This window comes from Hyaena hyaena, unplaced genomic scaffold (assembly GCF_003009895.1).
Source record: "Hyaena hyaena isolate Hyena2069 unplaced genomic scaffold, ASM300989v1 scaffold_65, whole genome shotgun sequence".
Taxonomy (NCBI): domain Eukaryota; kingdom Metazoa; phylum Chordata; class Mammalia; order Carnivora; family Hyaenidae; genus Hyaena; species Hyaena hyaena.
In genome coordinates this window covers 1,330,530-1,355,015 of record NW_024080697.1, presented here as the reverse complement: position 1 = coordinate 1,355,015, position 24,486 = coordinate 1,330,530, and the positions used below count along the sequence as shown (strand labels likewise).

The following is a 24,486-nucleotide window of genomic DNA, read 5'->3' as shown; positions in this document are numbered from 1 at the left end:
GATGTCTCATAATTGTCTCAAATTAAACGTGTGCAAAACTGAGCTCCTGATATCTCTCACCAAACCTATTCCTCTATAGTCTTTCTGACTCAGCTCATCCAATTTCATCCTTCAACTCACTCTGGCCAGATGCTTTGGAATCATCATCAGTGATATGTTATTTCTCTTTGCGCTCCACAGCCAATCCGCTGGTTGTCTGGGCAGCTCAAGGCAGAGGCTGTGTCCATGTTCGCACAAGAACCCAGAGGCAACAGGAAAGCCAAGTTTTGCCTCAGGTAGAGAACTCCATGTAAATTTTAGGTCAAAAGTCAGAGGAACTAAGTGGGCTCTTTCCTGACAGCATTTGTGCAAGAGAAGCAAAAGGACAGTGGGAATTTGTAGAGGAGAAACTTGAATTTACCTCTTTGAAGAAAGGAAGCATCCACGGGACAGACAGAGGAGTCAGTCTCTTATACAGGCCTTTCCATCTGCAGGGAGGCAGCTGAAGTGTGGTTGTGTATGTCAAAGGATTTGGAATCTCAGGAACTAAGAGCCACTCTTCAGTCTCACTGATCCTTGGTAAAAAATCTGTAAAATGGGAGGATTACACTGATTCTCAAGTTTGGTGTGAAGTGCAATGAGGTAGCATGTATGAATGTTTTCTAAACTCAAAGGGCCTTAAACTTGCTATCTGAAACCTCCTGGTTAAAGTACAGTGTATTTTGATATTTTGCGGGGGGGGAGGGGCGGGGGTGGAGAGCTTTAGGCGGCCTTTTCTAAACTAGCTCCCTCCTTCTTCCCACACCCTCATCCCAAGTACAACTCATTACTGAGCTTTTTCTTCCTAGCAGATACCACAACCTGAAAATACACTTGTGCATCCTTCTCTCCACCCGGTAGACGGCCTGCTCCATGAGAGCAGGACTTTGCTGGTCTTGGTTACCACTGCCTCTCAAGTGCTCAGAAGAAGGCCTGTTGCATAGTAGGTGCTAAGTAAATAGTTGTTGAATTGGAACAATGAATACATGTTCAGATTCTTCCAGGAACTGCACAGTGTAGTGGTCAAACAGCTGGTTCTCAACTTTGGTTGGCTTGTTTCAAATGCACATTCCCTCCTGCCCCAGTATGGAGGGATTCTGCTTTTCCAGGACTGGTGGGGGCTACTGAATTTGCTCTTTTTAACAAGTACCCCAGGTGATTCCATTGCAGTAGTCACTATGACCCCAGCCTGCCACTTACTAGCTGTATGACTTTCCGGAGGTAACTTAACCTCTCTGGGCCTATTTCTTTATCCCTTAAGTGAGAATGATAACATTCTCAGGGATTTGTTACAAGAATTAAATTAGGTAATAGATGTAAAGCTCTTGGCATAATGCCAGTTGTGCAGTTAGCTGCTGCTATTATCTTTATTATTTTATCATTATTATGGCCTAGCAGGAGAATTTCTCCCTGAAGGGTCACTCTTGGGAATCTCCTCAGAGTAGGGGCCCAACCAGCAGCACAGAATCTCCTGGGAGCTGGTTAGAGATACAGAATGTCTGCCCCAGCCCCGACCTGCTGAATCCGGATCTTCATTTTAACAAGGTCCCTAGGTTATTGCACATTCAAGTTTGAAAAGCACTGCTCAAAATCACATATACTGTTTTCTCCCTGTCTCTAATTCCAGAATCGACTCAGAGTTGTAAGTTCTGGCATTACAGAGTCTGCATCCTTGACAGCTGCTTCTCATCTTTCTGAGTGTGAAGGAGGACCCCCCCAGCTCCCTTGAGGCACCCCTCTAGTTGAGGACATTAGGAGAAGGGATTCCATTACAGAGCCACAACCGACCTTCTGAGCAAGTGTCGTGGAGTCAAGGAGATGGATCCTAACTCTGACTTGCTTCCTCCTCTGTCCCGGGCCTGTTCCCGCCTAGCAGAACCCTGTATGGAACGTGAAAGAAACCCAGCCCCCCGAGAGCCAGATAGAGAGCCCCGCTTTCCTTGGAGTCCTGTTCCCAGCTCCAGTTTTCCTGATCCTGACTGGTTCTGGGATGAGAACATCCAAGCAAAGAGGGCCCGAGTGGAGACCATCGTGCAAGGCATGTGCCTCTCTCTTAACGCTCTGGTGCCGGGCAGTACCCAAGCCAGGGACAGCCCATATTGCCCAGAGAAGGCCCAAGAGCGGAAGAGGAAGCAGAGCCTTCCCACGCAGCAAGGTCCTCTGAAGCCGGGCCCTGTCAGGGACCATGGCATCAGGAAAGGAGACCCTCGGGTAAGAGAACAGCTCTATCAGCTGAAGCAACAGCTAAGACATTTGCAAAAGCACATCTTGCAGGCTGCGGAGCCACGGGACACAGCTCAGGACCCAGGAGGCTCTGAGATGGACAAGGGCCCTCTGAGAGTGAAGCAGAGGAAGGGCTATGGATCTAGGCCCTGGGCTATGGACGGTGACCACAACCAGGGTTCCCATCGGGACCTCTCTGGGAAAGAAAAACGCAGAGTGTCTGAGATCGAATACCAGTCTGAGGAGCCCAGGTCCCTTCCTTGTGGAGCACAGGATTTGCTGGAGATCTTGAGGAAGGAATTGACCGGGGCAGTGTCCCAGGCTGTGGACTCAGTATTACAAAAGGTGCTCGTGGATCCACCAGGCCACCCGACTCAGCTGGGTAGAAGCTGCCAGGGGTTTGTGCCAGAGGGTAGAAGTGAGCCCTCGCCTCCTGAGAGAGGGATCTGTAAAGATCTCTTTCCTTTTGCCACCTTGCCCAGAAGAGTCCAGCCACAAACTGGGGTCCTGTTGCGAAACTTATCACTGGCCAAGTCTCTAGATCCTCCCAGGTACACTGTTTCTCCGAGAATGATCCCCAGACCCTATCAGGGTCTGCCAGCAAACTGTCCTTTGACTGCGCCTTCCCACATCCAAGAAGATCAGATTCTTAGCCAGCTATTGGGTCATGGACCCAGTGACCACTGGGACAGCAGTCTTCCCCAAGGTTCATCTTCCCAAAGTCACTCCTCCCCAGAGTCTGCCCTGCGATCCTGGGGAGCCATCAAATTGCGACCGTCAGTTCTGAGCCAGCAGGAGTCCCCCTTGCCCTTCGCTTCCCCCCGTTTGGAAAGACTGCCCCTTCTTCCCTCGGTGAAGATGGAACAGGGCAGCCTGCAGGCTGCCCCGGATGTGCTCCCTTTTTCTTCAGTCCACATATCCTTTACTAGTTACTGAGGTGCTCAGTGCCACAGCCCAGAGACATGGGAAACCTAGAAGATGAAGGGAGGTGGGGACAAATAACTCCGTGGCATTTAAATAGTGTCACTTCCCCAATGATCTTACTGTAGCTTCCAGGACTTCCTTCCCTGGGGCTCATAGTTTTTAGGTTCTGAGAAGGTGGTGGCCACATTTTGGGATTTAAGGATGTTGGGAAGATTAATTTACCTTCTTCTGTGACACTGTATTCTACCACTACTGACTCTTTTCTTTGGGTCTGAAAGAGTTTTGTTTTTAAACTCAAATGGGTTTCCAAAGTATGATAAATACTCTATGGAAGGAAAAACCCCATAATTTGGTTGTCAGCAGCCTGTACAGCTAAGCAGAGAGAGAGTCAAAGGATGAGCTCATCTGAAGCCTCCACCCCCCCCGCCCCGCCCCCTTCTCTTGGCTCCACAGGCAGAAAAGCCTGCATTGTCTAGGTAATTCACAGGGAAGCTATGCGGGACCAGAAACTTCTGAGGCAGTTGGAAAAGGGGATGCTTTCCTGAGGGACTAGACCCAAGAGGCAGCTGGAAGGGGTAAGAAGCCTTTTGCTTAAGGAACAGCTTCTAAGCTGCAACAGAGAGAACCAGAGCTCAGGGACTGGGCATGTAGAGGGAAGGGGGCCCCCTGTGGGGAGGGCTGAGGGGCCCAGGCTGGGCTGCAGGGGTCTGGGTCTTATCTCTGCAACCCTTAGGCAGACTCCACTCTCTCAAATAGTGTTGCCCAGAGTGACCCTTCTTCAGGACATTAACAGTTGTTAAATTAGGAAAAAAGCTTGGGTGAATACTAGGTTATTTCTACTGGTTATTTAAATGGTGGTTATTAAATACTGGTTATTTCTACTAATGGGTGGTTTGTGGGACTTCTTAGAGCCTTTAACATGCCGAAGTCCTATGTGAAGCTCTAAGAGGAGAATGTATGCAGCCTCAGGCTCACATGACCAAAGATCCTCTTCCAGCAAGCATCTTGTAGGAGTGAAGTTCCTGACATTATTTTTGATGTGGCTTTTTTAGCGGGCTGAGCTCACACTGCTGCTTCTCATGAACAGACTATAATTCAGTCTCCAAAGGTCAATGCATCTGTGGAGTTGTATATCCAGGCGTGAACAGTTGTGTCCTCTTGGGGGGTTGGGGGAAGGTGTTGTATTAAGGGCCGCAGGATGAGGTGGGACTTCTCACTGCCACACATTCTCTTGTGTCCTGAATGCCATGAGCGCCCTCTGCCGGTCACAGGTGTTGGAAACACACCTAAAGCTTGGGCACTATCACATGCTTCCTAGGCAGGCCGGGGCAACTATAAACCCAAGGCTAAGAACACATCACCTGCCACTATTGCCTCTTCAGGCGGTAGGAAATCTTCTTGGAGGTGTAAAGATTGTCATGAAATCACCCCGTGTGGCAAAGGCTACCTGTCTGGACCTTTGGTAAGAGGCCACTGGTTATGACCCCCTGTTAAAGTCAGGCAGTGGTGGAAGAGCCTGAATTCTCTGCTATACTTCCTTGGCAGGGGCATGCTGGTATTTCTCGGGCACCCATTGTGTGCCTAGCCCTGCTCTGTAAAATGAGGGGGTGGACTCAGACAGCTTTGGGAGTCTGGGGAGTCCATCGACAGGGCCTGGCTGCATGGAATGATTTGGGGCTCCCGGGCAGCTTCCTGGTTCCCCAACCATTTCCTCATCCCTGTTGTCTACACTCCAGCATTAGAGATGTGTTCCTGTGGGCCGGAAAAGCCACTGAGCGCCAGCACCCATTCACATTCACGCAACATCCCATGAATCAGGCAGAGCAGGAGCGATGAGGAGATAGTGGGCAGCATTTGCTGTGTGCGGTCCTGGAGGTCGGCCAACCCGCCAGCAGTTCACAAGTGCGTGCCCACCACCACTTAGCCGCCATTCTGAAACTCAGAGCTCTGGAAATCCCTGTGAGTTCTCTCCCCTCAGGCTGACGGGAACATTTTTGGTGGCAAAACCCGACCTGCACTGATTGGAGGCTATTTATAGACTAGCTCACTTAGTGTAAATAGTCCTCCAGCTTGCTGTAGAAATATTAATGTACTGGATTACAGACTGCTGCTGCAGCCCCTGCTCGGGCCATTAACTGACCTATGGTATATGCACCACATTACCGTTGTAAAATAATAAATTCTGAAATCTGAACCCCATTTGGCCCAGCGTTTTGGAGAAGAGGTTGTGGGCCTGTGTTACCTCACAATCCTCAAGCGTCCACTCTAGCTCAGGCATCTGAGAGGCAGGGACAGAGAAGCAAACTAGCTCGCCCAAAGTCACAAGACAGACACATGCAGAGCCAGGATTCAAACCCAGGGTCTGATTGCCAAGCACAAGCTTTAACTACTACACTTACATTTTAGAAACGAGGCCCAGAGAAGATAAGTGACTTGCTCAAGATCACACAGCTAACAGGTGGCAAAAATCAGTATCTGAAACTGGGTCTTTGGACTCCTAAATCCAGGATTCTTTCCACAGCATTTACAAGCCTGTAAGAAGGATAAGAAGTTGGTCCAGTGAGGCAAGGGCTGAGGTCTTCTGGGCAGCAGCCTGGATGCCAGGACCAGTTGTAACCGAAAATTGGTTTAGTTGGTTTAGTCTCCTTTGGCTAAACTGGTATGTCCTACTGAGAAATCTTAATTGTCCTAAAGGTTCAGGTATCTGACCTGAGCTCCAGGTTACTCTGTGTAATGCTTCTCACCCGGCCCCAGGACTGTCCCTGGAAATGCTATGTGTTCTTGTGCAAGAATCTTTATTTCCTTCCCATGCTGGTGCTAGGCAGTCACAACGCAGCTCCCTTCTCTTGTTATAGAAGAAGCAATCTGTTCCCAGAGGGATGTATGGGTTGGAATATAACTTCCATATTTCCTGTATGGATTAAGGTTGACCATCTAATCACTCATCCATTCCTTCATCCAGTAAACATTTATTGAGCACCTACTATGTTCCTAGCACCGGGCTAGGCATGTGGAATACAAAGATGAAAAGATAAGGTCCTTGCCCTCAAGGAGCTCACAGTCTAAATAGGGAGACAAACATGCAGTAAAAACTCCAGTGAGGTCTACAACAGAGGTTTGTACAAAGAGCCTTGGCAGCCCAGGGTAAGGAAGGCCTCATCCAGAAAGGAGATATTTCACAGAGGAAGGGCATCTAGGCTGAACTGGGAAGGGCAAGGGGGAGCTCTGCCAGGCAAATGAGCAGGCACGGCCGGGAAGTTCAAGCTTCTGGAGCCAAAGCAAACTGTGCTCTGGTACTCAGGCTGGTTAGGTGCTTATTGGCTTAAACACAGCAAAGGCAGCTCTGAGAGTAGAATGAGGACCATCTAGGGGGCTTGTTCCATTTTACAGATGAAGAAACTGAGGCCGAGAAGGGTAATGAAATCTCTATGTGGGGCTTTGAAATCCGGGACAGACCTGCCATCTTTCCCCATCCTATTCTGAAAGAACACACACAAAGTATGACAAACTGTATTTGATAGCATAAGCATCATAGAACTTTTATACATCAGGATGTTTTTTAAATTCTGCAAATTCACTGTACATATATGGTATTGAGTATCTGGAAAGCAAAGGCTTTTTTTTTCTTAGTTTTTAAGTAAGCTCTAGGTCCAATGTGGGGTTTGAATTCACAACCCCAAGATCAAGAGTCACTGGCTTTACCAACTGATCCAGCCGAGTGCCCTAATAAAGAGTTTATATGATCAGACTTGCTAGAGACAGAAGAATGGAACCAATACACCATTCAACCAGAAAAAAATGAAGCAAAAGAAATAGAAACCACGAGGAACAGGACAATTCATTATTTGGATAAACTGGTAAAGATCATTTGATAAAGTGGTGTTAGTTTTCCTTGACGCTGAGACAAATCCAGGAGGGCCTAAATCCTGGTCACCTGAAGAAGGCCAAACTCATGTTTTTCTTCACACGCTACCCCAGCTCCAACCTCCTGAAGGCCTATTTCCCTGATGTCCAGGTAAAGTCATTCTTCATCTCTGAAAGCCTCTGTAAAACTCCCTGATGTCCAGGTAAAGTCATTCTTCACCTCTGAAAGCCTCCGAAAAATTCCCAAGAGGCAATGGTTTTGTCCAGTGGGAGGCAAGTCCTAGGGCATCATATCTGCACCTCAGGCTCCCTTCATGTTGCTGATGGGATCGGTACAATTTCCAGTTCTGGGCTGAGACTACATGAGTAACTTTGGGCCACAAACGTTGGGTATCTGAATTTTAAGCTTTTGAACTGTAGATACACAAACACATGGGGAGAAAAGGTGGAGGGGAGAGAGAAACATTAGTAAATGGCATTTTTGGCTTAGTGTTTTATCTCTGCTAGGAGAGACTATGAAAAGAAAAAAATATATAAAGGGCTGGACACTGTCATGTTTATATTCAAATTGCTGTATTGCAAAACGGAGTGAAGGTGCGTAGGTATCGAGCACAATGATAAGGAAAATCAAGCTCTGACGGTTGGAACCAGACTTTGCCTGTTCCCTTTATCCTTGGTGTTGGAATTGGGCTGCTAATATTTTGAATCTACATATTTGTGTTTTCCAGATCTTTCCCTCCTATTCAGTTGCTTGGTTGACTCCTGCACTGAGCTCTGATTTCGATTCATTCTGCAACTCCAAGGTTGCGATGACCTGCTTTCTGCTCTATGCCCTTAATCTTTCCTTTTGCCATTGACCCTGCAGAAAGTTCTGGGGCTGCCATGCAATCTGCCCAGGTGCAGCAGAAGCTGGTATCACACTGGTCTTGACTCCACACCCTCCCAAAGTCACACTAGACACCATGGAAAGCTTTTCATGGGAAAAAAAAAAAAAAGAAAAACAACCCTCATAAAGCTAGTATATCAAAACCAGTGTTTTCTAATAGGAATTATAGCTAATTTGGATTTTTATGTGTATAAGTGAATAGGCTAGGAAAATGGCTGTGGCTTCTTTTTTATAGAAAGCCCTTTTTCGTGGTGGTTGAAGCCATCCTTATTAAGCCCTATGTTGAACTGGAGGCTGACAGTTCTGACTCTGAGCACCTCGTGGCAAGCATCTGACCTGATGGGCCCTGTTGTTTATACAGTTCAACCGCTGTATTACCTCCCAGATGATCAAGTGGTTCAGCAACTTTCGTGAGTTTTATTACATCCAAATGGAAAAATTTGCCCGGCAAGCGATTTCAGATGGTGTCACAAATCCCAAAATGCTGGTGGTACTCCGTGACTCAGAACTTTTTCAAGCTCTTAATATGCACTACAACAAAGGAAATGACTTCGAGGTAAGACCACGTACTTGGGTCCCCTGAGGTCTGATGAGTGCCTTCCCTTTGTGATGGAGTTTTAGAAAAGACCCCTTTCTGTGTCTGTCCTTAACTCACCGAGAGTCAGGGTAGCCTGGGCCCAATCTCTGTATCATCCACACAGATGAGATTCAGCATTTTCTTTTATGCAACAGGTGGATATCACAAGCTGAATATACAGCCAGTCTTCATTTTGAAGCTGCAGCAGAGGTCAGACAGGTGTTGTGCCATTTTAGAGTTACTACTCTGTAATTACAACATTCTGTAATTTGTTGAACTTTTCCCCTTAGTGTCAGGAGGCATATGACTAAATGCTATGCTGTTGTAGCACCTAGACTTGGCCTCTGTTTTCTTTACAATTTTTGTTCATTTCATCATTTCGTTCTTTATTCTCACTTCATCAGTTTTATTTGTCGGTCTTTCATGGCAAGTCACCTCAGTTCCTTTCTCTCTGGAAACTGAATAAACAGTACTCAAGCTTCTCAGTCCTTTGGGGATCTCTGTGAAGGCACACTGGTGGCACCTTAGAGATTAAGCATCAGTAAAGGGAGAGCCAGTGGCCTAGGTGTCACCAGTGAGTACTCCTAATCCAGACAGGCATTTCCTTGTGTGTGGTGAACAGCTTTGCTGGACTGGCATCCTGTTCTGCAGGTCGCTGACTGCACTTCTGTCTCCTTGCCTCTCTCACTTGGCCCTGATACCTCTGACAAAGGGGAGAAATGCTGATAACCACCAGACGTTCTGTCAGAACATGTTTGGAAACCTAAGCCTCCTTTCTGAGGCTTGTGGGGTCAGGGTGTGTGGACAGGGCGCTGCTGCCACATCTTCCCATGTGGGGTGGCCATCTGGCATGCAGCAGTGGCAAGCTGTGGACCAGACTGGATTTGGAGGACTTGTGGGACTCCCCATCATTTATGATGCCAGTCTGTGAGAGGTCCTGGAACATACTGAGTCCCCCCTCAACCTCGTGCTTGACTTTGGAAGCAGAAATGGTTCCGAGTCTTTTGGATCCAACCCCAAAAGATGGTGGGATGAGGTACAACAGTTGTAAACTTGGGGCATGCCTTTCCACATTAGGCACTAAGGAAAAGAATACTAAAAACCTTCATTGAATTTAGTTTCGATCAAAGTCAGTTTCTCCTTTGCTAAAAACATCACCATTAGTAGAATCGGCTTCTCTTACAAAAGGAGTGTCCCTAATATGCTTTTTCCTAGGGCTGTCTCACGGGTACCATCATTTTAAGGTTTGTATTTGATGAGAGAGCAGGGGATTCTGAGGGCTTCAGAAATCGGGGGCCGGGAGAGCAGGGATGCTCTTATCAGCCCACCACCCCAGGAACAGGCAGCACTGAGATCTGCATGGTGCTGGTACTTCAGAGCCTCATGTCTTTTCTTTCTTGTGGGTCTCTTTGGGAATGCAGGTCCCAGACTGCTTCTTGGAAATCGCCAGCTTGACGTTACAGGAGTTCTTCAGGGCTGTCTCCGCAGGGAAAGACTCAGATCCTTCCTGGAAGAAACCCATTTATAAAATTATTTCAAAACTGGACAGTGACATCCCAGAGATATTCAAATCTTCGAGCTATCCCCAGGAGCTGTTTCGGAATTAGGATCTCACAAAACCAGGAGCAACTGACCAGGGCTTCCTGGGTTTGTCTTCAATGGCAGTCAGTACAGCTCTAGTCATATAAAAAGGGCGTAGGTACTAGTGCCAATTCTGACCATTTGTTTCCTTTTTCAGAATCATCAGACGTTTGATCTCAACTATAAAATATATCAACCACATGTAATGGCGTATTGGTAGCATATTGTAAAAGGAACATAACAGTTTGGAACCAGAACTTAAAATCTCCGCTTCACTGTTTCCAGATGTTGTGACCCTGGGAACTTGCTGGGATCACTGCATCTGTAAAACCAGACCATAAGGATTAAACGATAGTATGTCCTGAAGTACTCTGAAATGTTACTCACTACACAAAGGCTAGTGTTCTCTCCAACTTGGCTTTCAGCTAAAGTTATCTTTTGTGGGGCTTTTACAAATTACTGGTTTTAGTTACCTATTTAACGAGCTCCACCTATTTGCTAGACCCTTTCAAATACATTACCTTTCAAGCTTTTCACCCTGAAAAGTAGATACTATCTTTATTTGAAAAACAACCACACCCAAGCTTTGGAGCTGTGAGGTTAACTTCCCAAAGTAGAAGGTGTGGTATTTGGGGTGGTAAGGACGGTCGGGAGTATGGAGGAACCCAAGTCCTTTGGATGCCAAGCCCTGCCTAGCACTCAGGAGTGCTTCATCACCAGGGTTTCCATGAGCATTCCAGCAAGCCCAAGGCAACTTTCTGCAGGACTTGAGTGGTGCTGTTCATTCATTCATCTACTGGGAGTTGATCAGCGGGACAGCCCAACTAGTCTCTAACTGACCAATGCAACTGATGCCCAACCTCTGACGTGCAGAAGAAACTGAACTTCTGACTTGGAAGATAGAAAAGGGCCTTAGGAGATCATCTGGCACACCCAGCTTGAATTAGGAAGGAAGGGACTGAGGTCCAGACAGGAGACTTGCACAGCCTGTGAATGGTCTCACAGACAATGAATGGCATAAGTTGGGGTGAAATACAGCATCACACACAGAAAAAGAAATTCTCCCACTCCTTAAGGAAATTATAGGCCATGATCAATCTTTCTCAGATTCAGGTGTTCATAAAATCATCTCCCTCCCACCCCACCGTACTGGCTCAATACAAACTGTGACTCACTCTGAGTATATGGGCGAGACATGTGCGAAGCTGAGTAACTGCATCTGTCTTCTGAGCTAGTCAGAGCTAAGTGTTTGTAAGCAGTGCAAAGGTGTGCAGGCTGGGGTGGGGTGTCCCACAGGGTTCAGGCTCGGTCACTGTGATTAAGGGATGTCTGTAACTTCATTAGCTTACTTCTTTCCCATCTACATAAAACAAGTTTCTAAGTTCAACCATCCTACTCCCTTGACTTTTTGGGTGGGCTAGATCAGAGATAAAATCCCTAAACTATTGCTAGATGTATCAACAAAAATAAGGTACAAAAAAAGGACTTCCTTTTGAATTTTCCCTTACTTCAAAAAGCTGATAGGAAAACCAAAACAGATGTACTCAGCCCAAATGGATTTTCAGGTTGCTTTAAGGTCATTTGTAAGTGCCCTTTGATATATCCAGTTGCACTCAGATGATCTTTGCCATATTTTGTCCCAGAATGTTCCCTTCAAAAATGAAGCAATGTGCCAAATCTAAGCTTTAAGAGTAGGCAAGCACAGAGTAGCCTGAGCAAGAGCAGTTATCTGTGTTTGGAGACGGCAGAAGAATCCACTACTCAGAGTGGTATTACATAGTTATTGAAGATATTCATGAGAAACAATTCCAAGTTCACATGATTGTCTGATACGAAGCAGCCATTTTCTGTCCCAATCCTGAAAGTCATTAGCGTGTGTTTGAAAGATTAAGCCAAACCACCTCCAGGGCAGTGAACCTTGTCCCAGGGACCAATTAGATGAAATGTACACGCTCAAATTGAAAACATTTGTGTACTACAGTACTTCCAGGAAGTGTTCTCTAACCACTGACCTAAACCCAGAAGAATGTATAAATATACATGCCTGCCAACAGAAAAATTCTATTTTTTTATATTTTTCTGTTTCTACCAAGTATCTCTGTTTCTCTGTTGGGGGCACATTCTGAGCTGGTTATTAAGTTCTTTTAGCTGTCATAACATTGCCAAAGATCTGGCCATTCTTTCCATTAAGGTATACGTGGGCACTATTCTTTCCCAAATTAGACATTTTCAGAGTCTTTCAATGGTAGACATATTTTTATGTCTAATTATCTCATCCTTCAATGGTAGACAGTAGGACCTGGACTGTGGTTTATGATTTTGGCACCATTGGGAAGTTAATGCCCTATTAATGATTAAAAGCAGTTAGTTGGCACTGCATACAGGTAAAGGTTCACTAGGAACCCTATTTCAAGCATAGCTTCACTGAGTACACCCAGCCCCACACCGGATTTGCATAGTGAGGAGGACAAAGCCACCTCCAGGCATATGGATGGTGCCTTAACTGTTTGCTTTCCATCCATGGAAGAGCAAAGCATACAGGGCAGAGGTAACAACGCACTCTTTAATAAGGTTAAGCACCTCAACCCCATCACTACCTGGAGGTTCACAGGTCTTTGTTTTCAGTAACAAAATACAGAATCATCAGAAAAAATGATCCAAAACAAGACATCTATAGTATAACTTTACATATGCCTTTAGAAAATATTTTTTAAGTTACTCCTTTTAAGAGAGAGTGAGAGAGCGAGGGGGAGGGGCAGAGAGAGAGGGAAAGACAGAATCCCAAGCAGGCTCTGAGCTGTCAGTGGGGAGCCTGACATGGGGCTCAATCTCACAAACCTGAGCTGAAATCAAGAGTTGGACACTTGACTATGCTACCCAGGTGCTGCTAGAATATATTTTTTAAAAACCCTTATAAAATTAGCTAAAATTTTGGTGACCTGTTTCCTAGATGATATAATCTAAATTTTCATAATCGTTGATTCTGACTCTTTTCTTTGTAGTTTCAACTTTTTGCTTTGTAAAGTAGGTCAAGTTTTATGACGCATGCATTCAAAACAAAATAGAAATTTAAAAAATCCCTTTGATGTTTTTATACAAACTATTAGATGCTTGCATAGATTTCGCATAATGCAAGTTCATTTTCTCAAGAGTGAGAAATAAAAAACAATAACGAGAAAGTGATGGGTGAGAGAGATGAAGAACACGTTGGCTAAAGTAAGTTATAGTTCTACCAGGCTGATGATTAAATTATGCACACTTGAATTTGAGAAGTGCTCTACAGTTCTTAATGATTGCTTCAAGGCTTGAGGCTGTGGGGGGAAGACATAAGCTTGTGAAAATATAACAAATGTAATATTTCTTATGAAAGTATAAAGATATTCTTGGTCAGATTTAAGTATATATAACACACACTGTAAGGAATGAGCTCTGATTACCTATTGAGAGTATTAATAGTGCATACTGTATCTCTGAGGTAGATCATGGTACCTACAATTTAAAAATAGGCATTAAGCGTTCACCTGTAGAAAAAGATAATTCATGAGCAGAGTATTTTTCAGGAGTACACAATAGGAATAGTGAAGAAATTCCTTCAGACTATACAAACCTAAGTATGCAGGAGTTGAATGCTCAGTCATCCTAAAAAGAAAACCCTCGAGCCCCTAGAGGTTAGCCTCTAAAGGAAGAAGGGAATGTCTGAGGAATGTTGAGACGATGAAAACAGTAGAAGAACATCCACCCCAAGCCTCACCAGTTCACACATCCATCTACTCACTGAAGAATCTGCTCCTCCTTCACCAAGAGTCTTTCAGGTTACAATCTCACCCTTTCATGCTCACAGATTTGTTTTGCTATTCCCAAATTCTCCAGTCACGCCTTAAACACACATCAGGTCCTTGTCTTCCCTTTGAAACCCCCCTTCCCCACCATTTACTGATTTCTGTGGCTCAGACTCCTATTCCTTTATGACTGCTTCTGGTCTGGAAATTGAGCTTCAGGCAAGGGTGTTGTCTCCACCCTAACCTTTTGCCACATGAAATTTCAGGTATCTGATCTGCTGCCTCACCTGCACCTTCACTTCCCTCTTAACCATTAGCTTCCTTAAGAAGAGGCTTCAGAAAGGTGCAGGAGTCTTGGAGCGTGGTTTCATCCTGGCCCAACCACCTACTGGCTATGGATCTCTGCAAGTTACACTCTCTGCCTCAGCTTTCCCACCTGTAAAACAAAGATAAAATAGTACCTACCTCACAGTGCTGTTCTAAGGTTTAGGTAAAAATAATACATGTGAAATTCTGAGCACATTCCTAGTGCATGTTATGTTATTACATAGCAGTCATGAACTGTTAGCCAAGTCATGAGTTTGTACTGCTCTACAGTGGAAAAAGAAGTCTTAGCTTAAGAATGGCATGGATGTGTGTGTGTGAATTTATAGGTGTAAAACATATTCTGAATTTTGTTTTTACTATAACCATGCAGTAAAATGCACTAATACCTGTGATGACAACAAAATTTAGCTTTAAACTGAGATGTTAATGTTTTCTAAGAGGTAAAGAAAATCCAGCTAAAAAAAGCCTTGTGCTATAAAGTCTCTATGCATTCCCCCATTTACTCTCTATAACAGTCCTATGTTGACATGTTTACTTGGTACATGACATGACTACTATTGTTATTTGCTAGTTGGTTACCAAAGACATTGATCTGCTTTTATCTTTTACAGGCCAATACATTGCAGTCTGACACCCTCCTAACTGTAAGCTTAGTGACCAAGACATATTTCTAAAATTATTCAACTTGCCGTCTTTCACAAATGTGTTTGGGAGCTGTATCAATGTTCACTGAATAGACTGGCTTGAATATGTTCTTAACTCCTGTACAGTTGTTCAAAACATCCTTGTTGTCCACTCCTTAAAAGATTAGATGGGTGTGTAAGGGGAGCATATACTGACACAACCTTGATTTTCCTCTCCTAATATTTAATATCTATATTCAGGATTGCATTTTAATGAAGGTAAGCTTACTTTTTTTTATTGCAAGTAATCTGGCCTCTTTTCTGTTTTTCATTTTGTAGTCATTAATGTTGATGAATCTTACTCTTCTGCTCTTTCATGAATGTGGGATTCATGATTGTCTTTTTCAGAATATTTAAGGCTCTTAATGTTTGTTTGTTTTTTTTTGGCTACTCTGTTCCCAAATAAATTAACTTTTTCAAATCCAGAATTACGAGACAATGTTTGGCTGAAGTCTTACTCTTTTAAATCCCTAAGACCCACAATTACATCTACTGGAATGTATTATTTTTATAAATACCCCCAAACTGCTTTTGCCTAAGATTACTATCTTGATGTTTACACATCTCTTTTCTCATCACATAACTTATTACTTCATCAGAGCTGAGTTTGGTGATCAACCAGAGTTTTCCAACCAACCCACACTAGAACTCTTCTCTCCTCTAAAACTCTTGCTAAAAATAATGTCAGAAATAAGAGCTTCCAAGAAAGACTGGGGTGCAGGTGTTAGAACAAACTACACGCACAAACAGTTTTGCTAGACTATAGATTTATCATGGAACAAAGAGTTTAATGACACTGAACTTACATTCCTAAACACCTTAGTTTTGATATACTAGATGCAAAGACAAAATCCTCATGCCATGTAAACAGTAGATACGATTATGTATCCTTAAGTTCTAGAGATAGCAATTACTTATAAAACATTAAGTGAGGCGGAGTTTAATATGTTGACAATGCTTAGAAGATGCTATTAAATGACTTTCCATTTCTTTAATATAGAATCATACCTATTCACTTCAAACATATCAGGGCATTTCTCTAGGGGGTAGACAGTTTTCTGTTTTAGAAACCAGAAAGATGACCATTTATTGAACAAGTCTCAAATGTTCAAAAACTTGGCAGGAAAGGATCTCTTCCAGCATTCAGTCCATTGCTGTTATGCCAGAATTAGTGGATTTGCCCCCCAAATAAAGACCACTAACAGATTTTATGTCTTGTAGTATAAATTTATCATTTTGCTTCCTTCACATAAAGTGACCACAATTTACCTCCTCAAAACAGTCCCTGAGAAACACACCTTTAATGATGATCACGTTTTAAAAAGTCACTTTATGTTACAAAAGCTATGCTACCTACCCCCACAAAACAGCAGTCCCCCCAAATAGAAAGACCTGAACTCAAGCTGGTGGGATCACAAGCAAAGTGACTCATTCCAATTCACTTAACAGTTCTTCAAATTGTATCTTGGTCACAGTTTGTATCATGGTATCTTGATCACAGTGGTGTTACATGAAGCTATACAGGATGACATTGCATAAAACCACACACACATACACACACAAACACACACACAGATATACATACACATGAATGCTTGTTAAGCAGAATAAGTTCGTGGAGTATTCCAATGTCAACTTCTTGGTTTTGAGAGATAACTCTATATGACATTACCATACGGGGAAATTTGGTGAAGGATGCATGAGGACTTCCCTGCACATTTTTTGCAACTTCCTATGAATCTATAATTATTCAAAATACAAAGCTAAAACAAAAGCTACACAGCCCACATAGAATCAGAATCTTTGACAGAGTCTATTGAAGGACTGATGTCTCCTAAGCAAGAAGCAAATAGAAGTCCACATCACCATAAATGAGAGTGCTTCTGTTAGAACACTTAAAACCACAAACAACTAATTATCTCAAATACCAAAGCAGGTTAATTTAATAAGGTACATTCTAGCTTCGTGATTAAATACCAATTTTCATTTTGTTGGGACTTGTTTGGTTCTGTTCTGCATACACAGATAATTAGGACTATCAGCTAATTCTGCTCTCCTTGTAATCATAAGAGTCATAGAAAACTAGCCTGTCCTGCCTGCCCTCTGCACTTGTCTTCTCCCATATGTGACCTCCTCTACAAATTAAAATTCTCCTCTGATATTTACAATTTAAATAACATTATACCACAACTCATTTCTATTGTTAGGAACCTTCACTACAACTAGGAAAGTTATGGCTTGTTTTCAGGCCCGGGGCACATATGTGTTTCACATTAAAAGACATTTTAAATCTTGGCTTTATTTGCTCCCAATAAGCCAGATTCTCCTTGTGCCTAGACTGTTTCTTTGTCAAGTACCTTTGGAAACTGCATTAACTCTTTCAGGCTATATGGATTTTATTTTGCACTTAAGGAGTTTTATTAATTATTCTTGTTATTGGGGTGCCTAAGTGGCTCAGTGGGTTAAGCATCCCACTCTTAATTTTGGCTCAGATCATGACCTAATAGTTTGTTGGATCAAGCCTGGCATTGGTCGCTGCACTGACAACATGAAGCCTGCTTGGGATTCTCTCTCTCTCACTCTGTCCCTCCCCTGCTGATACACGCACTTACTCGTGCACTCTCCCTCTCAAAATAAACATTAAAAAAATTATTATTGATATTAACAAGTATCCTTTCAACCTCCAACATCTTCCACACCTGAAAAGTACTAACAGACCAGGGCCTTTGGAAATTATTACTAATGAACTTATCTTCAGATGGAGATGGAATAAAATTAAACCTCTTTTAGACCTCTGGTTCTCAAACGTGGCTGCACACTGGAACTCCTTGGTGGGCTTTAAAATTATCAATGCTGGGATGCCCGGCTGGCTCACTTGGAAGAACATACAACTCTTGATCTCAGGGTTGTGACTTCAAGTCCCACACTGGGTGTATAGACTACTAAAAAAATAAACTTTTAAATATATTGAAAAAAATTACTGGTGCCCCAGGCCCACTTCTAGACTCTAATTGTTATGAGGGGTATATAGCTTGTGGCTTTGGAGTTTTAACAGATTCCTAGGAAATTCTTATATGTCAAGTTTTATAACTAACTGCTCTAGCATAGATATGACTCTTCACATGGAGACCATTCATATTTCATCACTCTTCCAAACATGCATACATAAAGAGTAATCCTTTACTTATGGAATCTACACAATTATTCAACTAGAACCTTACCAATTCTTGGTTTAAGGCATCCATTGTCAGTATGCTTCCCTGACAATAAACTTTTAGGAATGGCTTTCAAATCCTGTAGAGGTCCTACTGACACACTCAGATTCACATCTAAAGACAGCAGGAGACTCTTAAGAAAAACAAAACATCCTCAAATTATATTTTTTGTTTTTAAAAAATTTTTTAACATTTTTATTTATTATTGAGAGAGACAGATCATGAGCATGGGAAGGGCAGAGAGATGGGGAGACACAGAACCTGAAGGAGGCTCCAGGCTCTGAGCTCTCAACACAAAGCCCAACACGGGGCTTGAGCTCACAAACTGCGAGATCATGATCTGGGCCAAATCAGATACTTAACAGACTGAGCCACCCAGGCACCCCTCATTTTGTCTTTTAAAAACAGACTTAGAGTCATGTTGAGTTCACAGCAAAACTGAGAAGATACACAGATTTCCCATATATTATTTGCCTCCATAAAAGCACAGGCCCTCTCATTATTAACATCCCCACTAGAGTGGTACATTTGTTATACAATGATGAAATGACATTGATACATCAGCATCACTTAAAGTCCATAGTGTTCATTGGGCTTTACTCTTGGCAGTTGTGCATTCTATGAGTTTAAACAGGTGTAAATGACATGTATTCATCATTATAGTATCATACAGAATAGTTTCACTGCCCTGAAAAACCCTCCCTTCTCACTAACCCCTAGCACCCATTAATCTCTACTGTCCCCACAGTGTTGCCTTTTCTAGAATGTCATCTAGTTGGAATTACATAGTTTGTAGTATATGATTTTTATTTCATTTATTAATATGCATTTAAGTTTCCTCCATGTCTTTTGAGGACTTCACAGCTCATTTCTTTTTAGTGTTGAATAAAATTCCATTGTTTGAATGTTCCACAGTTTACTTATTCATTCAGGTACTGAAAGACATCCTGATTACTTCCCAATTATGGCAATTATGAATAGAGCTACTATAAACATCCATGTTCAGATTATTGTTGGCCATAGTATTCGAGTCCTTTGGGTAAACACCAAGGAGTGTGACTGCTGGGTTATATGGTAGAATATATTTACTTTTCTAAGAAATTTACAAACTGTTTTCCAAAGTGGCTGTACCATGTTGCATTCTCACCAGCAACAAAGAAGAGTTCCTGTTGCTCCATATCCTCACCAGGTTCTGGTGTTGCCAGTGATCTAGATTTTGGCCATTCCAATGGTATGTGTGGATACCTTTTTGTTTTCATTTGCATTTCCCTGATGATATATGATATAAAGCATCTTTTCATATGCTTATTTGCCAACTGTATATCTTTTTGATGACCTATCTGGTAAAGTCTTTGGTCTAGTTTTATTTATTTTTTATTTTATTTAAAAATTTTTAAAAAATATTTATTTCTGAGAGAGAGAGAGAGAGAGAGAGAGAGAGACAGCATGAGTAGGGGAGGGTCAGAGAGAGAGGGACACACAGAATCGGAAACAGGCCTCAGGCTCTGAGCTGGCTGTCAGCACAGAGCCTGATGCGGGGCTCGAACCCACGAACCGTGAGATGATGACCTGAGCCGAAGTCAGATGCTTAACCGACTGAACCACCCAGTCGTCCCTCTTTGGTCCAGTTTTAAATTGGGTTGTTTTCTTACTCTTGAATTTTAAAAGTTCTTTGTATATTCTGGATAATAGTCTTTTAAGATATGCATTTTGCACATATTTTCTCCCAGTCTGTAGATGTCTTTTAATTTTCTTGACAGTGTTGTTCATAGAGCAGAAATTTTAATTTGAATGAAGTCCAACCTATCAATTCTTTCTTTCATGGGCTGTGTCTCTGGTGATCAAAAAAGTCATCACCAAACTCAAAATCATTTAGGTTTACTCCTATGTTATCTTCTTCTTCTTTTTAATGTTTAGTTGAGAGAGATAGAGTGCGAGCATGGGAGGGGCAGAGAGAGAGAGGGAGACAGAATCCAAAGTAGTTCTGAGCTGTATGCACAGAGCCTGATATGGAGCTCAAACCCATGAATGATGAAACTGTGACCTGTGCTGAAGTCAGATGCTTAACTGACTGAGCCACCCAGGCAGCCCTCCTCTGTTATCTTTCAAGAGTTTTATAGTTTTATGTTTTACATTTAGTTCTATGATCCATTTTGAGTTGATTTTTGTAAAAGGTGTAAGGTTTGTGACCAGAGTCAACTTATTTGCATATTGATGTCCAGGTGTTCTGGCAACATTTGTTAAAAATGCCATCTTTGCTCCATTGTATTGCTTTTCCTCCTTTGACACAGATCAGCTATTATATTTATGTGGGTCTATACTGGGATCTCATTTTTGTTCCATTTATATCTACCTGTTGTATATTTTGTCTGCTTCTGTCTTGATTACTGTAGCTCTATAAGTCATGAAGTCAGATAATATTAATCCTTCAATTTTGTTCTTCTTCAGTAGTGTGTTGGTTATCTTGGGTCTCTTGCTTCTCCATATAAACTTTAGAATCAGTATGTTAATATCTACAAGAAAACTTGCTGAGATTTTGATTTGGATTGCACTGAATCTATAGATCAATTTGGGAAAAGTTGGCATCTTGATATTGAGTATTCCTATCCATGAACATGGACTATCTCTGCATTTATTTAGTTCTTTGATTTCTTTCATCACACTTTTATAGTTTTCTTTGTATGGATCTTGCACACATCTTGTTATATTTATTCTTAAGTATTTTATTTTTAGGGGTGCTAATATAAATGGTATTGTTTTTAAGTTCCACTTGTTTATTGCTGGTACATAGGAAAGCAATTGACTTTTATATATTAACCCTGTATCCTGCAACCCTACTACATTATTAGTTCCAGGAGTTTGTTGATTCTTTTTGATTTTCTACATAAACAGTAGTGTCTTCTGCAAACAAAGACAGTTTCATATCTTCTGTCCCAATCTGTGTATCTTTTCTTTCCAATACAATTTTGAAAAGCAATGGTGAGAAGGGTCATCTTTGCCTTGTTCCTGATCTTAGTAGAAACATTAAGTGTGATGAAATATGTTAGCTGTAGGCTTTTTGTAATTGCTCTTTATCCAGTTAAGGAAGTTTCCCTCTATTCCTAGTTTACTGAGGGTTTTTATCATGAATGGGTATTAGATTTTGTCAAATGTTTCTTCTACATTGGTTAATATGATAGGATTTTTTTTCCTTTAGCCTGTTGATGTGTAAAACATTAACTAATTTTTGAATGTTGAACCATACCTTGCATACCACCCCACTTGGCCATGGTGCTTAATTCTTTTCATACATTGTTGGATTCAATTTGCTAATATTTTGTTAAAGATTTTTGCATAGATATTCATGAGAAATCTGTAGTCTGCAGTTTTCTTTTCTTGTAATGTTTTTGGTTTTGGTATTAGGATAATGCTGTCCTCATAGTATGAGCTAGGGAGTATTCCCTTTGCTATTATCTTCTGAAAGAGACCATAGAAAATTGGTATAATTTCTTCCTAAAATGTTTGATACTGGGATACAGTGAACCCATCTAGGCCTGGTGCCTTTTGTTTTTGAAGGTTAATAATTATTAATTTGATTTCCTTAATAGATACAGACATTCAAATTGTCTATATATATATATATATATATATATTTTTGGCAGATTGCTTCTTTCAAGTAACTGGTCTATTTCATCTAGGTTATCAAATCTGTGGGTAAATAGTTGTTCATAGTATTCCTTTGTTTTTCTTTTTAATGCCTAAAGTCTATGGGCTCTTTAGTGATGGCCCATCCCTCTTTCATTTCTGATATTATTTGTATAAATAATGCTGTTTTAATAAAAGTTTTAATACCTAAAAAAAGAACTAGATCCTCTCATGAGAAGTGGGTATTCCAAATTTCATCAAACCAATATATTTTTTTAAAGCAAGGGTACAGTATCAAAACCTAAATTTTCCAGGATTATTCAAACTAGTATTAGACAAGATGTGTAACATGAGAAGATATTTTCATAGCACCTGTGGATCCAGTTGTCATAATTCCAAAGGAAGAAGAGAGTTGGAAAAAAGAACTTCATGATTAAGAGAGATAATCTTCTCAAATGACAATTTAATTTCCTCACCATTGAAACAGCACCTATTCCCAAGAGCTTAATAGTTTTGATCCATGTATGGCTACTACTTTGAACTTACTTTGCTTATCCTTATCAATTCTAAATTTATTTAAAAGACTGAATTCAAATGAGAGCAGCATAAAAACCTGGATTTTAAAATACCAAGAAAAGAATTTCTTTTGATATCCCAGTCATTAACTTAGAACTCCTTCTAAAATACATATATGGAAAATTATTAGGAGGACATAAAAGCAAAAATTGTTTCCCTATGGTCCAATAATTAAATTCTTATGTATTTTTCCTGGAAAATTTGAAACTATGCCCCAAAAGGGCATTTACAGGGATGTTCAAGGCAACATTGTCATGACAGTGAAAAACTGTCACAAATAAGAGAAATAATCTATGTTATATAGATATTAAGGAATATACACACACATATATGTGTATATGTGTGTGTGTGTGTGTGTGTGTGTGTGTGTGTATGTATACACACAGACACAGGGTCTGCAGACAGCATGTAAAGACTATCAATCATGAAAAAAATAATAAAACTATGTCCTTGCAGGTACGTATATATGTATATAAATGCACAGAAAAAGATTTGGAACCCACATCCCAAAATGATAACAATTACCTCCAAGATGTTTGTGGCTCAATGGGGGTTCTAGTATTATCTGTAGTATTTTAATTTCTTTAAATGATGAGAATGAATGAATTCATATTTCATGGCTGAGATGGATTTGAAAAAGATAATGCCCAAAAACATACTTTAAGAAATCAAACATAGCAAAAGTATACCCACCTTAACACTGACAGGTGCCAACAAAGAAGCTTTAATGACATGCATCCTCTTTCCCCGGTAGAAACAGTAGAAAGCAATGGAGAGTTATGAGCAGAACATTCTGGTTAAATTCACATCTGAGTATGGCTGCTCAGCTGCTCCACTTAACCAAAGGGAATTCTTGCTGTCTTCTTTTTCTGACATAGGTGTGTGCACACTATTTAACTGTGCACACACAGGGTGCTTACCTGTCATCTTGATAAATGGAGGCACAGAAAGGATGTTCCCGAGGAAGCAAAATACATGCATCCATGTAACAGCAAGCAGTGGACAAAAAATAACCTACTGCAAATTCAGCATCTGTGTATTATGTATATATTGCTATCTACTTCAATGAAAACAGAATTGCTCATTCCAAAGTATCAGTTACAAAGTACTGGTTAAAATATCTACATACTATCTATGTAATATAACCTGATGTTTCCTCTCCTATAGACATCTTCTTTACAATAACTGTCTTTCAGACATTTTTTATGGTATATGTCAGAAGTCCCAAAATGATGCCCTGTTGGTAATAGATGGCCTCTAGCCACTACTCTCGTCTCCACAGTATGTTGAAAAGGCTACATCAAATGAAAATCCAGCTTTCAACTTTATCTTCATCTGGTAACATTTGGTCTACCTTGCTTCATGGCAAACACTGGTTGGCGAAGAACTGTCTCATCGAGATAGGGCAAGTGTCCTGCATCATCCCAGTCCCCACCATGCCTTACTCCCTCCCCAGGCTGAGAGTCAGTTACCATTATCATTGTTTCTACCGTTGTTTTTCTCACAGTGAAGAAAATGAACACTTGTACTTGTATGTCTACCAAACATGGGAAAACTAGAGATATGCAGTGGAAAATGTTTCAAGAAAAATTAGAAAGAGGACATTTTCCCATGAGAATTAAGAATATTCCTACATATCTGGTTTGCAAACAAAGTACGTTCCGGATGAAAGAACCAAACACGTATGTTCCTGACAAAAGAACAGAACATGCCATTATCAAACTATTGGCCAATTCTCTCACAAGCTCTTCCTGTCCATAGCAGGCATTTGAATTTGTAATGAATCTGTATATAATACTTATGGATATGCCACCAATTGAACGATACAGAGGCAGTGAAAAACCAAACTCAAGAATTAGAGTTCTGTGAATTATACATATGAATTAATTTTATATTTAAATTCATCACATCAGGGGCACCTGGGTGGCTCAGTTGGTTAAGCGTCTGACTTCGGCTCAGGTCATGATCTCACAGTTCGTGGGTTTGAGCCCCACGTCAGGCTCTGTGCTGACTGCCAGCTCAGAGCCTGGAGCTTGTTTCAGATTCTGTGTCTCCCTCTCTCTCTGACCCTCCCCTGCTCACGCTGTCTCTCTCTCAGAAATAAGTAAAACATTAAAAAAAAAAAATTCATCACATCAATTCTAAATATGCTTTTTGAGCACCGACTAAACATAATAGGTATTGCATATTAGGTGTTACAAGGATGGAA

At 41.6% G+C, this 24,486-nt stretch overlaps 1 protein-coding gene across 1 annotated transcript; it reads left to right on the top strand.

Annotated features, from left to right (window-relative positions):
- The first annotated feature begins 1,836 nt into the window (after positions 1 to 1,836).
- Positions 1,837 to 10,099, top strand: PROX2 (prospero homeobox 2). Its single transcript, XM_039232204.1, has 4 exons — positions 1,837 to 3,156; positions 7,073 to 7,180; positions 8,277 to 8,471; positions 9,914 to 10,099. The coding sequence occupies exons 1-4, from the start codon at positions 1,837 to 1,839 to the stop codon at positions 10,097 to 10,099; spliced, it is 1,809 nt and encodes a 602-aa protein (XP_039088135.1).
- The last annotated feature ends 14,387 nt before the right edge of the window (positions 10,100 to 24,486 follow it).

Coding starts and splice junctions, on each gene's coding strand:
- PROX2 (XM_039232204.1), top strand. CDS start 1,837: ATGGATCCTAACTCTGACTTGCTTCCTCCTCTGTCCCGGGCCTGTTCC. Junction 3,157..7,072: donor TCCCTTTTTCTTCAGTCCAC/ATATCCTTTACT, acceptor ACGCTGAGACAA/ATCCAGGAGGGCCTAAATCC. Junction 7,181..8,276: donor CCTATTTCCCTGATGTCCAG/GTAAAGTCATTC, acceptor TTGTTTATACAG/TTCAACCGCTGTATTACCTC.